The sequence below is a fragment of the Artibeus jamaicensis genome, unplaced genomic scaffold, assembly GCF_021234435.1.
Source record: "Artibeus jamaicensis isolate MK-2021 breed Jamaican fruit bat unplaced genomic scaffold, CSHL_Jam_final contig_787, whole genome shotgun sequence".
In the NCBI taxonomy this organism is placed as follows: Eukaryota; Metazoa; Chordata; class Mammalia; order Chiroptera; family Phyllostomidae; genus Artibeus; species Artibeus jamaicensis.
This window is the reverse complement of record NW_026521972.1, coordinates 2772358-2787770: the sequence shown is the minus strand read 5'-3', so window position 1 is coordinate 2787770 and position 15413 is coordinate 2772358. Positions and strand designations below refer to the sequence as shown.

Genomic DNA, 15413 nt, shown 5'->3' with positions numbered 1-15413 from the left:
GAATGCTTACTAATTAAATGGGGTTTTTTTAAACATAAATATTTTCTACTGCCTTCCCAAACTTTTATATACAGGGGTAACTACTATCTCTGAAATACACAAGTTGTTGGGAAAACCTGTCTACCAAAAGGTTTTGAATATATTCTCCTCATTTCAGCACATAAGAAAAAAATTCAAGGTGATTTGGGCTGCTTCCTTTTCCAATACTGAGAAATAAAATTTCACGTTTGGCATAAGACACCTATAAAGTGGCTAGATGGGGTTTGACAGCAAATACTTTTTATACCCTCTATTAAGCAGTTTCAACTAGTAGTAAACTTTAAAACCAGATGACAGCTTAAAATTTAGTTTACGAAATCTATGATGCTTTAGTAGGACCTCTTTCCAAAATGCCGTGGGTTTTTAAGCTGATGCTCATAGAAATTATTTATTGTTCCTGAGCAACACATAGTTACTGAATCAAGTCTCCAAATCCTATGTGTCTAATCTTTTAAAAATCACATTAGTCAAGTTAATTTTTATAATCTCCTTTAATAAAAATCATTGTCAATATAAAATCACTCAAGTATTTATTTTTATTTTACCCACTTTTAAGTATTTTATGACAGTTTTAACAGTTCTTTATTAAAAATCATAGTTGCTGTCTCACTTAGAATAAATACCAGAAGACTGGTATTTAGAATAAAAACAACAGAAGACTGAAATGTACTATTTTCTCAGTAAATATCATCTTACCTTTTCATGACATAAAAGGAGCAGTCAACTTGAAAGCAGTTTTATTTTCTCATTGAAATCTTCTCTAGGTATTGAGGTGCTAACAATTTAGAAATAGTCCATCACTAAGAGATATTATTGATTCAAGGGTCTAGACTGTTAGCTAAGGTGTATTTTCCCAAACTACAATTTTGCTGGGCCTCAAGAAAGAACACAATTTTACATTAGGATATATTCTTAATTTGTAGTAAAGCAAACATGGTGCTCCTTAAATTAATTAAATGCAATTGAGAAAACTATTTGAAGCTGTAGCAATGTCAGTTTCTTTGTATATAAAATGGCTAGGCCATGCTGATTTCACTGTTTTTTTGTGAGATTAAATATGACAATACAATAGCATACTACATTTGAATGATTACATATTCTGAAATATATGTAAAATAGAAACAAACAGAAAATAAATAGTAATAGTGATTATCTGTGTGAAGTCTGGGAGACAGATTTGGTACTTTATATACTTTATGTCTTAATAATTTTGTACCATATGTACATATTAACCACTCAAAAAAATGTTGGTCTTAAAGGACAGCATAAGTAACAAAACAAATATATTAAATATATATTATATTGAATACATATTCAGTCTAAGGTATGACAAAAGTCACTTTACAGTTGAGTATGCAAAACAGTTTATTCTTGCATTATGATTTATTATTTGTATTACTATTTATGAATTGCTGATTCATATAAAGTATTAATAAGCAATATTAAATGTATTATTTATAATACTATAAATAATAAATATTCATATTATTTATTGATATTTTTCATATGAATGGCTATAAACCTACTTTGCCCCACTCTGAATTTATCAGTATAGAAAAAGTGTTCACCAAATTAAAAATGTAAAATCATTCTCATACCCTTCCATTCTCTGGGAAATAGATTTCATCCATGTGCGTATGGGTATATGTGTGTGCGTGCAGAGAAAGAGGGGCCGGGGGAGAGAGAGCAAGAAACCTCTCTTTGTCCTGTTTCTAATTACTCTGCTCTGAGTGGGATTTACTTAAGGTGTTAACAACATAATGGGGCTCGGTCTATCGTTTTGTTTGATTTTTGCTCACATCCATGTCACACTTTACACCTGTGTTAGTAATGCTTCAATTTCATCAGGAAATGTTTTTTCACCTTCTCTTTCTCCTCACCACACCCTTCCCAGGAATTGTAATATAATACAGTAGCTGATCTGAGCCACATTTTCACTTCATTTTGAGCTGTGAACAGAGTACACATGAAGTTTTGTTTTTAACACATGTTTCTCAGATAACTCTGCAGTAGTGGAAATTCAGTTCACTAACCTTCTTGTTCATCTCAGTAAAGAAGGCTTTGCTTAAAGACTATTTTTTTAAAAAAACTATCCATTAAAAAAGAATGGCAGTGTACTCAAAAAACAATTTGACAATTTCTGAGTGGTTAGTTACATCTGTCATACTAATGTATCTTATTCCAATGTATTATTTTTGAGGTACCAAACTGCCTATGTTTTCTTTTGTGGAAAGGCTTAAAAACATGGTCGGACAGAGTATCCATGACTTTTGATATACATAACAATTCCTTGAGTATATTATTTAATCATCATAAATTTAATAAAATTGAACAAATGTCACATGTCCTTTCACTAGTAGCTTGGTATACATGGATAACCCAAAAGTATCCGTTATAACTATAATGTCATTTCTATCATAAGATAACATTTACCTAATACACTACTACCTCAGATTCTCTGGAAGGCATATTTACAATTTAAAAACTGGCTAATTTTTATTATGCCCTGGAATCAACATATAATTTGATAACTTCAGAATTGACCTATGTTAGGTCAGGGTTGCTCAAGAAACCAGGTGGACACAGCGAGCTAAACAGTCCAGGGTTTATTAGCAGAGAATAAGAGGGAAAGTAGGGCCAACTAAGGGAGGTTGGGACTCAGTTGTTCTTAGATCAGGGTTTTTGAACACAAAAACCTGCAGCTGGGGTATTAGAGTCTGACTGGCTAGAGCCCGTTGCTGGGTGAAAGCTGCATCCTGTTATGCCAGATAAGCCGGCCCCCAGACCCTAATCTTCCTGGGTAGGGTCTGTGGGCAGTTTCCCACCATGCCATTTTCTCGCCTGGCGATTTTCAATCCTCCTATGCCTGCATAGATCTAACAACCTAGAAGCTACAAAAGAAGTTTGGCAAGTAGTCATTTTTGTTAAACATATTTGTAAACATGCCACCTGAAATGTATAGTACTTTTCTTATGCTCAGATATCATTAGGTCGTCACCACAGAATGTGGCTACTAAGACTTTAATATATGGTGAAAATGAACAACTATATTAAATGAAATGTACTCTGAATGGAAATTATATTTCTACTTAATGAGAATGCAAGAGTAGGTTATTATACCACCTCTCATTCTGCATCAAAAAATATGCCATACATTTTCTGGAGCAATTATCCTTGATAAAAATCTTAGAGAAGCCTCAGCAGAAAATCTGATCTGAGTGCTGTTATAAAAGAATAGTTACTGATATGGAGTACTGACACTATAAGAATGTCCCCTTCACGGCCACCTAATTATCTGGTTCTCTCCAGCTTACAAAAATCACTCTGGCTCTTGCCAAAAATAATAGTCAGGTGGAAGAGGTAATTTCCTGTAACTGGAGGCAATTGGTATTCAAACTGCAACCTTCCTTTGATTTATAAGTCAGTTGTTTAATTTAATTCTGTTTTTAGCAGTAAATTGAGTTAATAGTCCCTTCTGCTGAATAGCTCTCCTACTTTCACTGAATGACCAACCTATCACTGAAAGAGAAACGAATCAGTCATGCTTCCTTTGCCTTTATTTATATCAACTTCTGCCTTCCTCTTGTGGGAGTGGTTAAGATAAAGTAAGTGAAAGTTATAAGATTATTAACCAATTGAATAAGAGAAACAAATGCCTATCTATATCCAAGTAATCATTTATGTTTATCTCATGTTTGTTATTTCACCTGTCTCCTGAATAGAGTTTACATATAATAACAACCATAATTATAGATTTTAATCACAAAAAAAGCTAAATAGGATAAAAAGAATAATTAATTAATAATGATCTTTACATTTCTAATTATACCTCCTGTCAGGCCTGCCCATCAGACTACATACTGACATAATACTGTTCAGTTTTCACTGCTGGTGGTTCTGTTTCACTCTTCCTGATTCTCACCACCTAACGTGTGTAAGAGGGCAATGAGGTTCAACTAATAATTTACTATTTTTGATTTTTGAAGGTAAAGAACATACAAAGCATCGTGTGACAGGTGTAACAACATGAAACATTTTTTAATTGACATGAACATTTTAGGCTGCTTTCACAATATTTTTAAATTGATAACCCATTATTTGCACAGAGCAAGAAAAATAACTCACCAGAAGTTTAAATATGTATATGTGTGTGTGTGTGTGTATTATTTGCTAAGTGATAAAATACCGAGCTTAATGAGAATGGTACATCAAGGAGATATAAACATCCCATAAAAAATTAACTTACAGTGATTGGATATAGATTTAAGTTAAGCAAACAAGCATTTAAACATTTTAAAGTACCTTTTAAACTTATAATTAACATATTCGTAGCATTTTTGTGCTTTTAAAAAAAGGTTATTTCTTATTTTTAATTAAATTTATTGGGGTGACATTGGTTAAATGGGTTATTTCTTTAGTTTGTGGTTATGCAACATATTATTGTAGCAAGTTATGGTGAATAAGTTAGATTTGGACTTCATATTCAATTAAGTGAAGAGAACATAGATGCTTTCGAATCCCAGAGATTCTATAGTATGACAATTTGGGATGTAATATGAGTTCTATTTACTTAACTGACTGTACTTAATATGTGGTCCAACAATCATTGTTTATTTGTATTGATTCACAGCAATCCAAAGTAAATGATCAATATTTTTAAACTCATTCTCCAAGATCAGGTGTCTTTCCATTAATATTTAAAATCAAAGTTGGAGCTATTCAATGGTTCTATGTAATAATTCTTCACTGCTTTGGGGTTCCTCAAAGCCTGGTACATTTAAACATTGCTGAGAACCACAGGTTTTACAAAAGAAATTGATTTGGGTTGGACCACTGTGAATGTCTATTTTCTGATGCAAAGCCCTGATTTGCAAGTGAGAACTGAGGATGTGAACAAAGCATACTGAATAAGCAATCAGATTAATAAAACTTTCTCAAGGGCATTTATAACTGAAAATTCACAGGGAGTTTTCCATTCGCTAATGATATGAAATTTCTTTGAAAATGAAAATAGTGTTATTTAAATATTTAGGTTATAATTTATCTATCCCCACTTATTTTCTGAATATATTTCAAATCAATGAATTGAGAAACATTAACATACCCAAATAATCAATAACATAGTGTTTTTTTTTACTGTCAGTATGGTAGATTACATGGAGAAAATTTTAGGATTTTTTTTGTTATTTTGTTTCCCTGATAATTCACTGTAAGTAGACAAGCAATGATGTATTTTTCTGGATGAAATAATAAGTGACACTTTCTGTTTAACGGAAAGAAAACATAACATTTACCAACTTCACCTTATTGAAAGGCCCTATGTTTTAATAAAAGAGGCTTGAGATTAAACAGGCCTGTGTTTGAACTTTCACCTTGACTTACCTAGTCAGTTGAGCAACCTTGGGTTACTTACTGTAAAACAGGGGTACATTTACATCATGAGGTTATTGGCAGAACCAGATTAGATCATTTGAAAGTGTCAAACCAGGGCCCACTGCCAGGCAAGCAGAGTGTTAGTCAGTAAATATTACCTTCTCTTTCTCCTCTTTTTTCCTTTTCCTTTCTATACTTTGTCTTCTGATTAGGAGTCTTCCATTACAAACTCTGACCCAGAGTTAATTCAGTTTAATTTGGAATGAATCAAAGGACAAAGAATTTGAACCGCAGTAATTGTGAGTTGTGTTTATAACATTCCCTCTTCTCCAAACACATCTCTGTGATGAAGTTAGGTGGTAGATTTTTTTACTGTATTTCTACTAAATTAAAACACTTTTCAAGTTATAAATTAAAAGAATAAATGGCAAAGAAAATATTAGTACTTTCTAACTAGAGCAAAATATAAGATTCCTTTGAAAAGGAATATCTTAGAAGTTTCATTTCTGTAAAGTAAGAACTATAAGCAATATTAACAATGATTCCTTATCCTAATGAACAAGACTATTAGGACCATAATTTCTTTACAGACATGAAAGCAAACAGTGCACTTTGTAAGTTTGTGTCTGGTTATAGTTGAAAAGAACAAAATTTCGTGTTTTAGTGATATCCGCTGACTCATATTTTACTTAATTTTTCAAAGGTAGTACTTAGTGACTGGTCAGGTGGTATTTAATCAGTGAATGATCATTTAATAAAATACTGTTTTTAACAAAGACAGGATTAAAAAATAAGTAGCTTTGCATAATGGTGCAGAGAGCATTTCTGTTTTCCTTTTAGCATGGTCTTAACATCAGACTTGCATTTTGTTCGTTTTGTTCTTCTTGCCTTAATTGAGTTAAAGTATGCATATGTGCTTTTATTTTGTCACAACACAGATGGAGAATTATACTCTGGAACAGCAGCTGATTTTATGGGGCGAGACTTTGCTATCTTCCGAACTCTTGGGCACCACCACCCCATCAGGACAGAGCAGCATGATTCCAGGTGGCTCAATGGTAGGTGGTGCTTGTAAGAACGGACAGGAAGCAGGTGTAGCTGAAGTAAGTGGAGAACTTCCTTTGTATAGTACAAACAACATGACTTGAAATTTAGCATGCAGTTAAGCTTATAGTGGTGACTTCATGACTGTGGGTGTGAGAAAGTTGAGCAAAAGAGAAAAGAATGATTAAGGCTTCAGGGAAATATTTTCTTTGTGCCAGAAGTGAAATTTCTCAGTAGTTAACTACAGAAAGAAATAGATCTGGGCTGGAGCTGCAGAAGGGAAGCAATGGGAAACGATAAGATGACTTACCAATCCAGTCTCGCAGGAACAACATATCAAGTCTCATGGTGTAGTGCTTGTTTTTTCCCTCCACACCTCTCTTATTTCCTTGAGAACATCATATATGTTATTTAGCGTTTTCAAAAATTGTACTGATGACAACATCACATTGAAAGTATTTTCAAAATGTCAAAGGACTTTTATGACATTTACTCTGATTCCCCTTTATCTTTCTAAAACCCTGTCTCCTGTGTTATAGGTGAGGAAACTGAGCATCATAACTAAGGTTACTTGTGGCCCAGTAGTAGAAGATGGGGGACAAAAGCCCAGTTTGTCTAACTTTAGTCACTAGCTTCACTACTTGATCAGTAGATGCCTTTTTCTCTTTCTCACTTCAGTAAATAAATAATTCTAGCACAGGAGAAAAGGTACCAAATTTATATGCCTAAAATAGATAAATGCTATTTTACTCAGATTTTGAACTGAGTAATCTTATGTTTTACATCTAGAATTTGATTTTGTTTTGATGAGTCACTTATATATTCATCAAAGGTTTTTATAATGGTCCCACAGTGTTATTGTGGTTATTTTTATTATTAAATTATTATCTGCCTTTACATCTGCCTTCAGTCCTATAAAAATAGCTGCCAAGTCCCTAACCTTCCATCCATGACTTTTTAACTGGTTTCGCATGCCACATTAATAAGGATGTAACTCTTGGTTTATAGTTCATCTATGTTTTTACTAAGATGCTTGATTATCTCATTTCTTTGAACTTCTACTACAATTGTTTTTCCTGCCATTTCTTGTGGAGAACCCCCAAATTCATTTCATCACTTGGTCCTTCACTGATTTGTTAGAAGAAAAAATTATAATATTGCCTTTGAATCTCACTGAAATGTCAAGAGACTGTGAGTTGGGTTTCACAATCTTTGTTCTGATATATCTCATATTCTAAATGACTATTCAAAACATAAAACACACCACAATAACTTCAATCAGCATCTCTTCCCACCTGCAACAATGGTACTGATCATCCTATTATTTTTAATGTATTAGTGGGGACAGCATACCTCTTACTTTCCACATTTTACCCTCTACCTTTGCTCTGATGATATTTATAAATTTACCCAATTTAAATTTATTTTGCTGTCTTTATCTCTTCTTCACTACTATTTTTCCCTCTGACCCCACAATTTGTTCATCTAACCTATTCATACATCTGCTTTAATCATGGTATGCCATGAAGTCCCTGTACATCCAAGTTCATAGCCTGGTTACAAACTTGTTTTCTCAACATTTTTCCCCTTTACTTGTTTTCAGCCTGACTTTGATCTAATGAAACTGCCCTTTCCAAGGTCACTGATGACTTTCCATAGCTTTTTATCAATCTCCACTTAGAAAAACCTCTCCTGAAGTATTTGTCACTCTTAACTAGTCTTTTTTCCTGCTCTCCCGAGTTTTAAGTAAGTTTGATATCATTCACTTCCTCATTATTGTTCTCTTTAATGTAGATGATGCCTGAGACCTTGGATACTAAGCACAAACACTGTGGTGGTCAAAGGAGATTGGACAGATACCTACAATGGGGAGAGAGGAAGTTCTGGGGGAGCTGGGCAACCATCAGAGAAATGGTGTTTTTCACCAAAAGAGAGAAAACATACTGAGATCATGACAAGCCTATCTGTGTAAAACTATAAAAAAGCCTAACTCCAAATTCCCAGAGGACAATTCTGGAATGTCCACTGTTGCTATCTGGTCTATTCTCCAACTGAAATATTCATTCATTTAGGAAGAAAAATGTTTGTTTTTATTCTGCAAGGAGACTGATCTACTAGGAACTAAAAGGCATACAGGCTTTCATTGTCCATGAGAAAGAAAACCTCATTAGGAGATGGAATCACATAAAGGAGAGTACAGTATCCATTTCATTTTTATAGCCTGAGAGGAAAAAGTCATCAAGTTAAAGCTGCTTTTGCGCTGCACACACTCACATGTTGACAGCTGAGTCTGAAGAATTTACACTGTGGGAAAGGAGTCATTGTCCACAGCTCTGTACTTCATCTCTGCAAATGTGTAGTGCATTTGAGAATTCAGTTATCAGTCTCTCAGCACTAAACGTGAGAACTGATTTTACCAAATTAGCACAAAGGTTACATTTGACAGGGTGCAGAAACCAGAGCTGCTGGGAGATGGGGGACGCAAACGCCTCTGAGATAGAGCCGAGGGAGTGTGTGAATCACAGCCTCATGGAACTGAGTACCATTTCAGAATAAAGTTAGAAAGCTAATGTTTACACATTCATGCATAAAATAATTGAGTGTGGAGGCATGAATAGACTACACAATCATTTGTGCATCCAGAAGTAATAAATTGCCTTGCATGGCACTTTATGAAAAGTCTGTTAAAATTAATTTGGGCACAGGACTTACTTTACTTCTCTCAAATTAATTCAGACGATTTATTTTTGGAAGGTTTAGTTGTCCTATTTTAATGACGTTTACCATCTTTCTAAATAAAACTTTAAAAATTGTCTAGAATTGGATCTTGAAATATCTGATTTTAATGGAATTAAAATTCACTGCTTTCATAATTACTGACTAAATTTACATTTTTATAATATATCAGTAATAGTTTAAATTCAGGTTTATTTTAACAAGAAACATCAGAATGAGTAATATATTTAGGTAAAGAAATAAGAATGGTTTTAAAAATTATTATTGACACTAGCTGCTAATTGAAGACTGACAGAATAACTCTTGATTTCAGAAAATGTAGTGATAGGTATTTGCCATGATTTCCCAGATTCAGAATGCTTTTCCTTGTGCTTCATATGTTTTCTCAATATTATATATATTTTTTAAACTTCAGCTCCAGTTTTGGCATACTAACAATGTGAGGACTAGGTAAAAATGTTCTTTATATATTCATAGTAAGGACACAGACTAAGTTTATGTTATTGTTATAGTGATGATTTCTTTACATTTATTATGTAAGTACTACTACTTAGTTCTTGTACATACTAGACATTCATTAGAGCAGAGGTATGGCTAACCCACATTTATTTTCCTATTTGATGGCCACTATTCTCAGTATTGTCTATGTCTTGGATTAACACTGGAAGGCTCTATGTTATGGAGGAAGGACCATAGTCTTTAGAGTAAGACAAAGTTTCACCTTATTCTGGACCCTACTTTTCATGGGTAGATATTAATACTTACAGTTGTGAAAAATACGACCTCATAATAATCTATACAAAGTGCTAAGCAAGCGATGGGCATGTGGTAAGCATTTAATAAATGTGAATTTCCCCTGTATCTTTTCTTCCACTTCCATCGGGTGGAGCATACTTCGGAAGCTTTGTCAGATTCATTCTGCGAGTGATTATATTTGAGTCAGGGTGAAAGGGCAGTCACAGTGGGGTTTAATATAAAACCACATGGATCCTTGAGAGAACCAAGGCCCAGTGAACACAAACAGACCTAATTACAGGGCCCAGAGTGTGAGGACTTCCCACTCGTTTCAGAAAGACCTGTTTTCTTTTAGTGGATTTCCTAAAAGGATTGTGCCTGTGGATAGAACAACCCACTTGCTTTTTTCTGTAATTGAAATGGTATGCAAGTCATCATTCCACTTCCTCTCACTTGTAGCACCCTCCTACTAGCCTGACCTGCCCTTATTGGAATGAGCACAGCTTCCCCTGTGGTCATGTACCAGGCGTTCATGTGCTCTGGAGATTCAGATTTCTCCACAAGATATATTTTATGCAAATAGAACCAAGTAATGTGATTGCAAATGAATTACGAGAGTACAAATTAATATTACATGGTACCAGATACCTAACTGTGAATCATTTGTATGACTCTTTGGATGTACTATTGTAATTCTATTATCTTTAAAGGTATAAACTATGTCAGATATTTAATTAGATTTTTTTAACAAGTAAAACAAATCTAGCTTTGCATAAAGTCAGACATCTCAATGATGCCATTTTGAAGTATTTCTCTTGGCTTAAGTAAGTTAGTAATATATTTTGCTGACCTTGAAGAAAAAAAGCCCTCTGGAAGCCTTACTTTATGGTTATATGAGCAGATGAATATTATGAAAGAAGAGTGACTGTCTCGTTAAAACAGCAACAGCAACCACAAATGTCTTCTTAGTTTTCATAGCTTGTGAAAGACACAACAAGGATGTGGTCTTTTCCACTTTTGGATCACAACTAGGAATTTTACTCTGTTAGTGAACACTTCTGTAGTATCACTATAAAGAGTCAAAAATAAAAATAATCATATTCTTGGCAATGTTTACTGAAATATGCTGAAACATGGATATGTAGTAGTTTAAAAGTATTCGTACCTACTAACTACTTTGCCGTACACTTACAACCAATTTAAAATAGTATTGAAAGTAAACATTGATTGAAAAATAAAATAAAATACAGATCTCCACAACAAAAAAAAATCATTCATGCCTTAGCTAAATATAAACTAGTAATTATCTGTTTTTCTCATGAATCTATTACCTAGAAACATTTTCATCCCAATAAAGAATGCGTACACCCAATTATAAGTTTTTCAAAAAATATATACCGTGAGATGAATCTACTCTCTAAATGATAATACATTTAATAAGTTCATTAAGTATGCTTTTTTATTTAAAAAAGAGCAAGAAGTTACCAATACATACCTGAGCTTCTTTTCAGAGGAACTACTTTCTCTGTCACACATTGTCTAAGGCACACAATCTCCTTCAACAGGTGGTGTTTAAAATTACATGGCACTAGTGAGAAAATAGATAAAAGTTTGAAATAAAAGTTAGCTCAGTGGCAATCTTTGGAAGGTGACTTTATGTTTTTCCGAGCTCTGAGAAAATGTGCCTGAATATAATAGTTAGAATATGATATCTTAACATTTTTTAATGATGAGCTAAAAAAGTACAACTCTGAAGAATGGCCTATTAGTTCCAAATTTTGAACTTATTTCAGAATTTATAGTTGAATGGTGAGAATAGAAAAGTAACATTTAAGATATTATGAAACTCAAGAGAATCCCATTTATATTTATTTTTATATGATACTCTTCATAGTATTACATTTGTGCCATTTTCCCTTTTTGACCGCCTCTACCATTTTTAGATTAAAATCAATGAAAATGAGACAATATCTTAGAAAATTCTTTAAACTACAGCCAGCTCTCTTTTTCCTTAGTTGTTAAATTTTTTCTCTCCAGTCTCACCATCAGTGGCATGAATACAGGGCCTGTCTATGCCAATTTCCTCTTCTGAAGCCATGCATTCAGAGCTCAGCGGGCCTGAATAGGGATTTACTGCTGACTGGGTAATCTGGGTTCATGTGTGCAGTGACATCAAGCAAGGGATTTGCCCAGAGGAGTGGATGCCCTCACAATGTGTGTAACCATGGTGTGACCGGCCTCTCCGACATGGCTCTCAAAAGATTTCCCTCTGTGAAAACAGAAGCCTGTTTGCAAATTAATTAGTTTCTGGCGGCAGCTTGATTGTTGACCCAGAGTTTGTAGAGTGGAAAAACAATCAGATTAGTGTGCTCAGGGTAAAAGACCAGTGTGCAGTTGCGTGTGGCTTGCTCAACTATTGAAAGTATGAATGGACTGAAACAAATTCTTTTCTGAGAAGCCTAGGCAGAGGTTAAGTGTGATGAGCCTAGTGCTCCCCGGCAGCAGGGGCTGGGGAATTAAAAGATTTTAGCCAGATAAAGCTGAATGGTGGCAAGCAATGCCATTGAACTTTAATGGAATGGATAGTTTTGACCAACACGCCCCTCCCCCCCCAAAAAAACCTTACTACGTTCTTATCCCCTCAGTGGAAGGAATAAGTTTACAGTATGACCGAATGTATGCTTGACACGAATACATTCATAGTGGTAGATTTCAGAAGCTTTCAGACTGGAAGGTTTTGATTACAATGTCTCAAAAACCAATATGATAATATATAAATTTAAAAAGTTTATAAAATAATGCTTTTTTGATAAAATGTTGTTCGTATGTTTATCCTAACTTGTTTAAGCTATAATCTTCAAATGCCCAATAAAATTAATCCTGAGTCATAAATGTCGACTCATGAAAATTTGTTTTAGTAAGTTAATCATTGTTTATGCTTAATTTTGTGAGACAACCTACCACAATAAGCCTTATGTTTTTTCCTTTGTATATAACACTGGGAGGGATCTTCATAAACACAGCTCTGGTGGCCATCACAACAGTGTTCCATTCAAAAGTCATTTATGTCTCTCAGTTTTCAAGTGAATTGAATCCAGATTTCACTCCCTGTCAGGTCCTTTGCCATCTAATCCTGAGTGACCTCTCCGATATTAAACACCAACACACTCAAATCAGACTGAGTTCACTGCCTTCAAACTTACTATCTTCTTCATTTAAGCATGCCATTCTCCCAGTGCATTTTCATCTCCCCCACCTTTGAGTCCCTAGCACACACAGATGCATGTTTGTTTCTATCACAGTGCCTCATACCCTAGATTAATCAAATAAGAAACAATTCAATCAGTCTGATTCATTGGCTCTTGGGTAGTTTGCCTGAGTTTGCATCTCAGATCCTCCACTTGACTACCTTTGTGGCTTTTACTTTACTTATTTTCATCACCCATGTATGATTTTTAAAATGGAGTTAATTCTGGTATCTTATACTGTTTTTCTGAGGATGCATGAGACAGTTCATATAAGACAGTGAGGACTGTGTCTGATAATATAACAAATGCTCATAGTAACTGTGGTTGCTGCTGTCATTTGCGTATCAGCTCTACACATAGTGTGCAACGCATGTTTGGCACATCCATACAGTGAACAATGTGAGTTAATACATTAATAATACATAATGCACATTTGGCAAATTACTTTAGTATTAAAATAATAATCAACTTTTTAATGAAATTGAGCTAAATAAAATTAGCATGTGACTTAACTGAGCAGCCACATATTTCTAGGGAAGCAATGAAAGTGGTTTAGGGAAAATAAAAGATAAAGTGATAGTGACTTCTGCCCCTTCCTTAGACTGAGTCTATACATACAGGATTTCTTGCCTAACAATAGCCATACATTTTGAAGAAAATAAATCTACTACTCCTTTACTTCCATAAAGAGAAAAAAGACTTTTGTAAGCTTAGTGACTTACTTATTATTATTACTTACACATGACAAAGAGACGGTAAAGTGCTCTAACCCTCATATATCAACTAAATATAAATTACCAAAGGTTATCCAAGAGAAGAGTCTTTAAAATGTGTTCCTGATATTATTAGTAAGGAAGATTTAAGTGTGTTTAGATGCCTTTAAAGGGAACGTTTTCAGGTTAGACATGTTTGTGTTGCTATATGATTAAAGGAGTAGGTAAGACAGAAATCAAACCTCTGTCACCACCCACCCCAGACTCCCACACCCTGCTCTAAGGAATCTATTGGTTGCCTATGACATTTTTGGATCATCACATAAACTGTACATTTTAAACAATATGCCATTATACATGTGGTTATATTATTATTTTTAAATATATTGAATCAAAAATAATGGTATGCTTTTGAAAACATTACAATTTATTATTTGTAGTGATTTTATTTATTCATTTTATTTATTTTTATTTATTTATTTTTAGACAGAGGGGAAAAAAGGGATAAAAAGAGGGAGAGAAACCTCAATGTATGGTTGCCTCTCATGCACCCATCACCCAGGACGGGGCTGCAACCCAGGCATGTGCTTTGACTGGGAATCAAACTGGTGAACCCCTGGTTCACAGGCTGGTGGTCAATCTACTGAGCCACAGCAGCCAGGGCTATTAGTACTGATTTTATAAATTAATATGAATGTACATATTTTATCGATTAGAAATATAGTTTTTATTATTTTGTTTGATGATTTGGTAAATAACAATTTGGGGATTTAATGTAGGGTGACAGCATGAGGGACCCATGAAAAAATGGGTCTTCTTAATATGATTATACATTTATCTATTCATATAAATCCAAATAACCTCCTTTGCTCATCTAATTTCTAATTTCAAAAAATCACAAGGTTTTAATATGGTAGAGAGCCATCTTATTTATACATTTATAAAATCCCATGTGACTGTGTATGGGAAGTTTATGATGGCAGATGTAGCCTTCTGTCTGGGAACCACACTGCCTTTTCTGTTTAGCACACAGTGGAATTTGTGTTGCAGCCAGCACAGAATTGTGCTTTGGGCCCATACGTTGTATTATGACCCATTTATAATTCATTGGACTTCAGTTCCCTGATCCTGGAAGTTAAATAATGCCAATGCTAATATTTAACTAATGACTGCCATTTAGTTTCTTAACACCCACAGAGTCAGTAGTTATCAAATATATTTTCTAAACTCACTTAGAAAATGAGTTAGGAACAAAAATTTTTGTGGTAATACTCATTTTGGGGCAAATTAAAGGGAAATCTTATCATATTAACAATCCAAATTATGGAATTTGGGCTTATGTGCCTAGGATAAACCAATAAGTTACAGGATCTATATCAATAACCTTTATGTATTTTATTTAATCATAAAATACTTTGATTGAAATTATAGAAGTAGTGGAATAGTGCTTTTGCCATTAGGAGGCTAATGACTGACCTCTTTTTAATGTTCTTTCCATTGATTTCCATTACATAAAAAAGGAGAA

General features: G+C 34.0%; 1 protein-coding gene across 1 annotated transcript in view; it reads left to right on the top strand.

Moving 5' to 3' along the window:
• SEMA3A (semaphorin 3A) overlaps nucleotides 1-15413 on the top strand; it is a 198337-nt gene that overhangs the window by 118641 nt on the left and 64283 nt on the right. The window contains exon 6 of the mRNA XM_037129059.2: nucleotides 6351-6470. Within this exon, the coding sequence (XP_036984954.2) occupies nucleotides 6351-6470 (120 nt within the window). The remainder of the gene's footprint in view (nucleotides 1-6350; nucleotides 6471-15413) is intronic.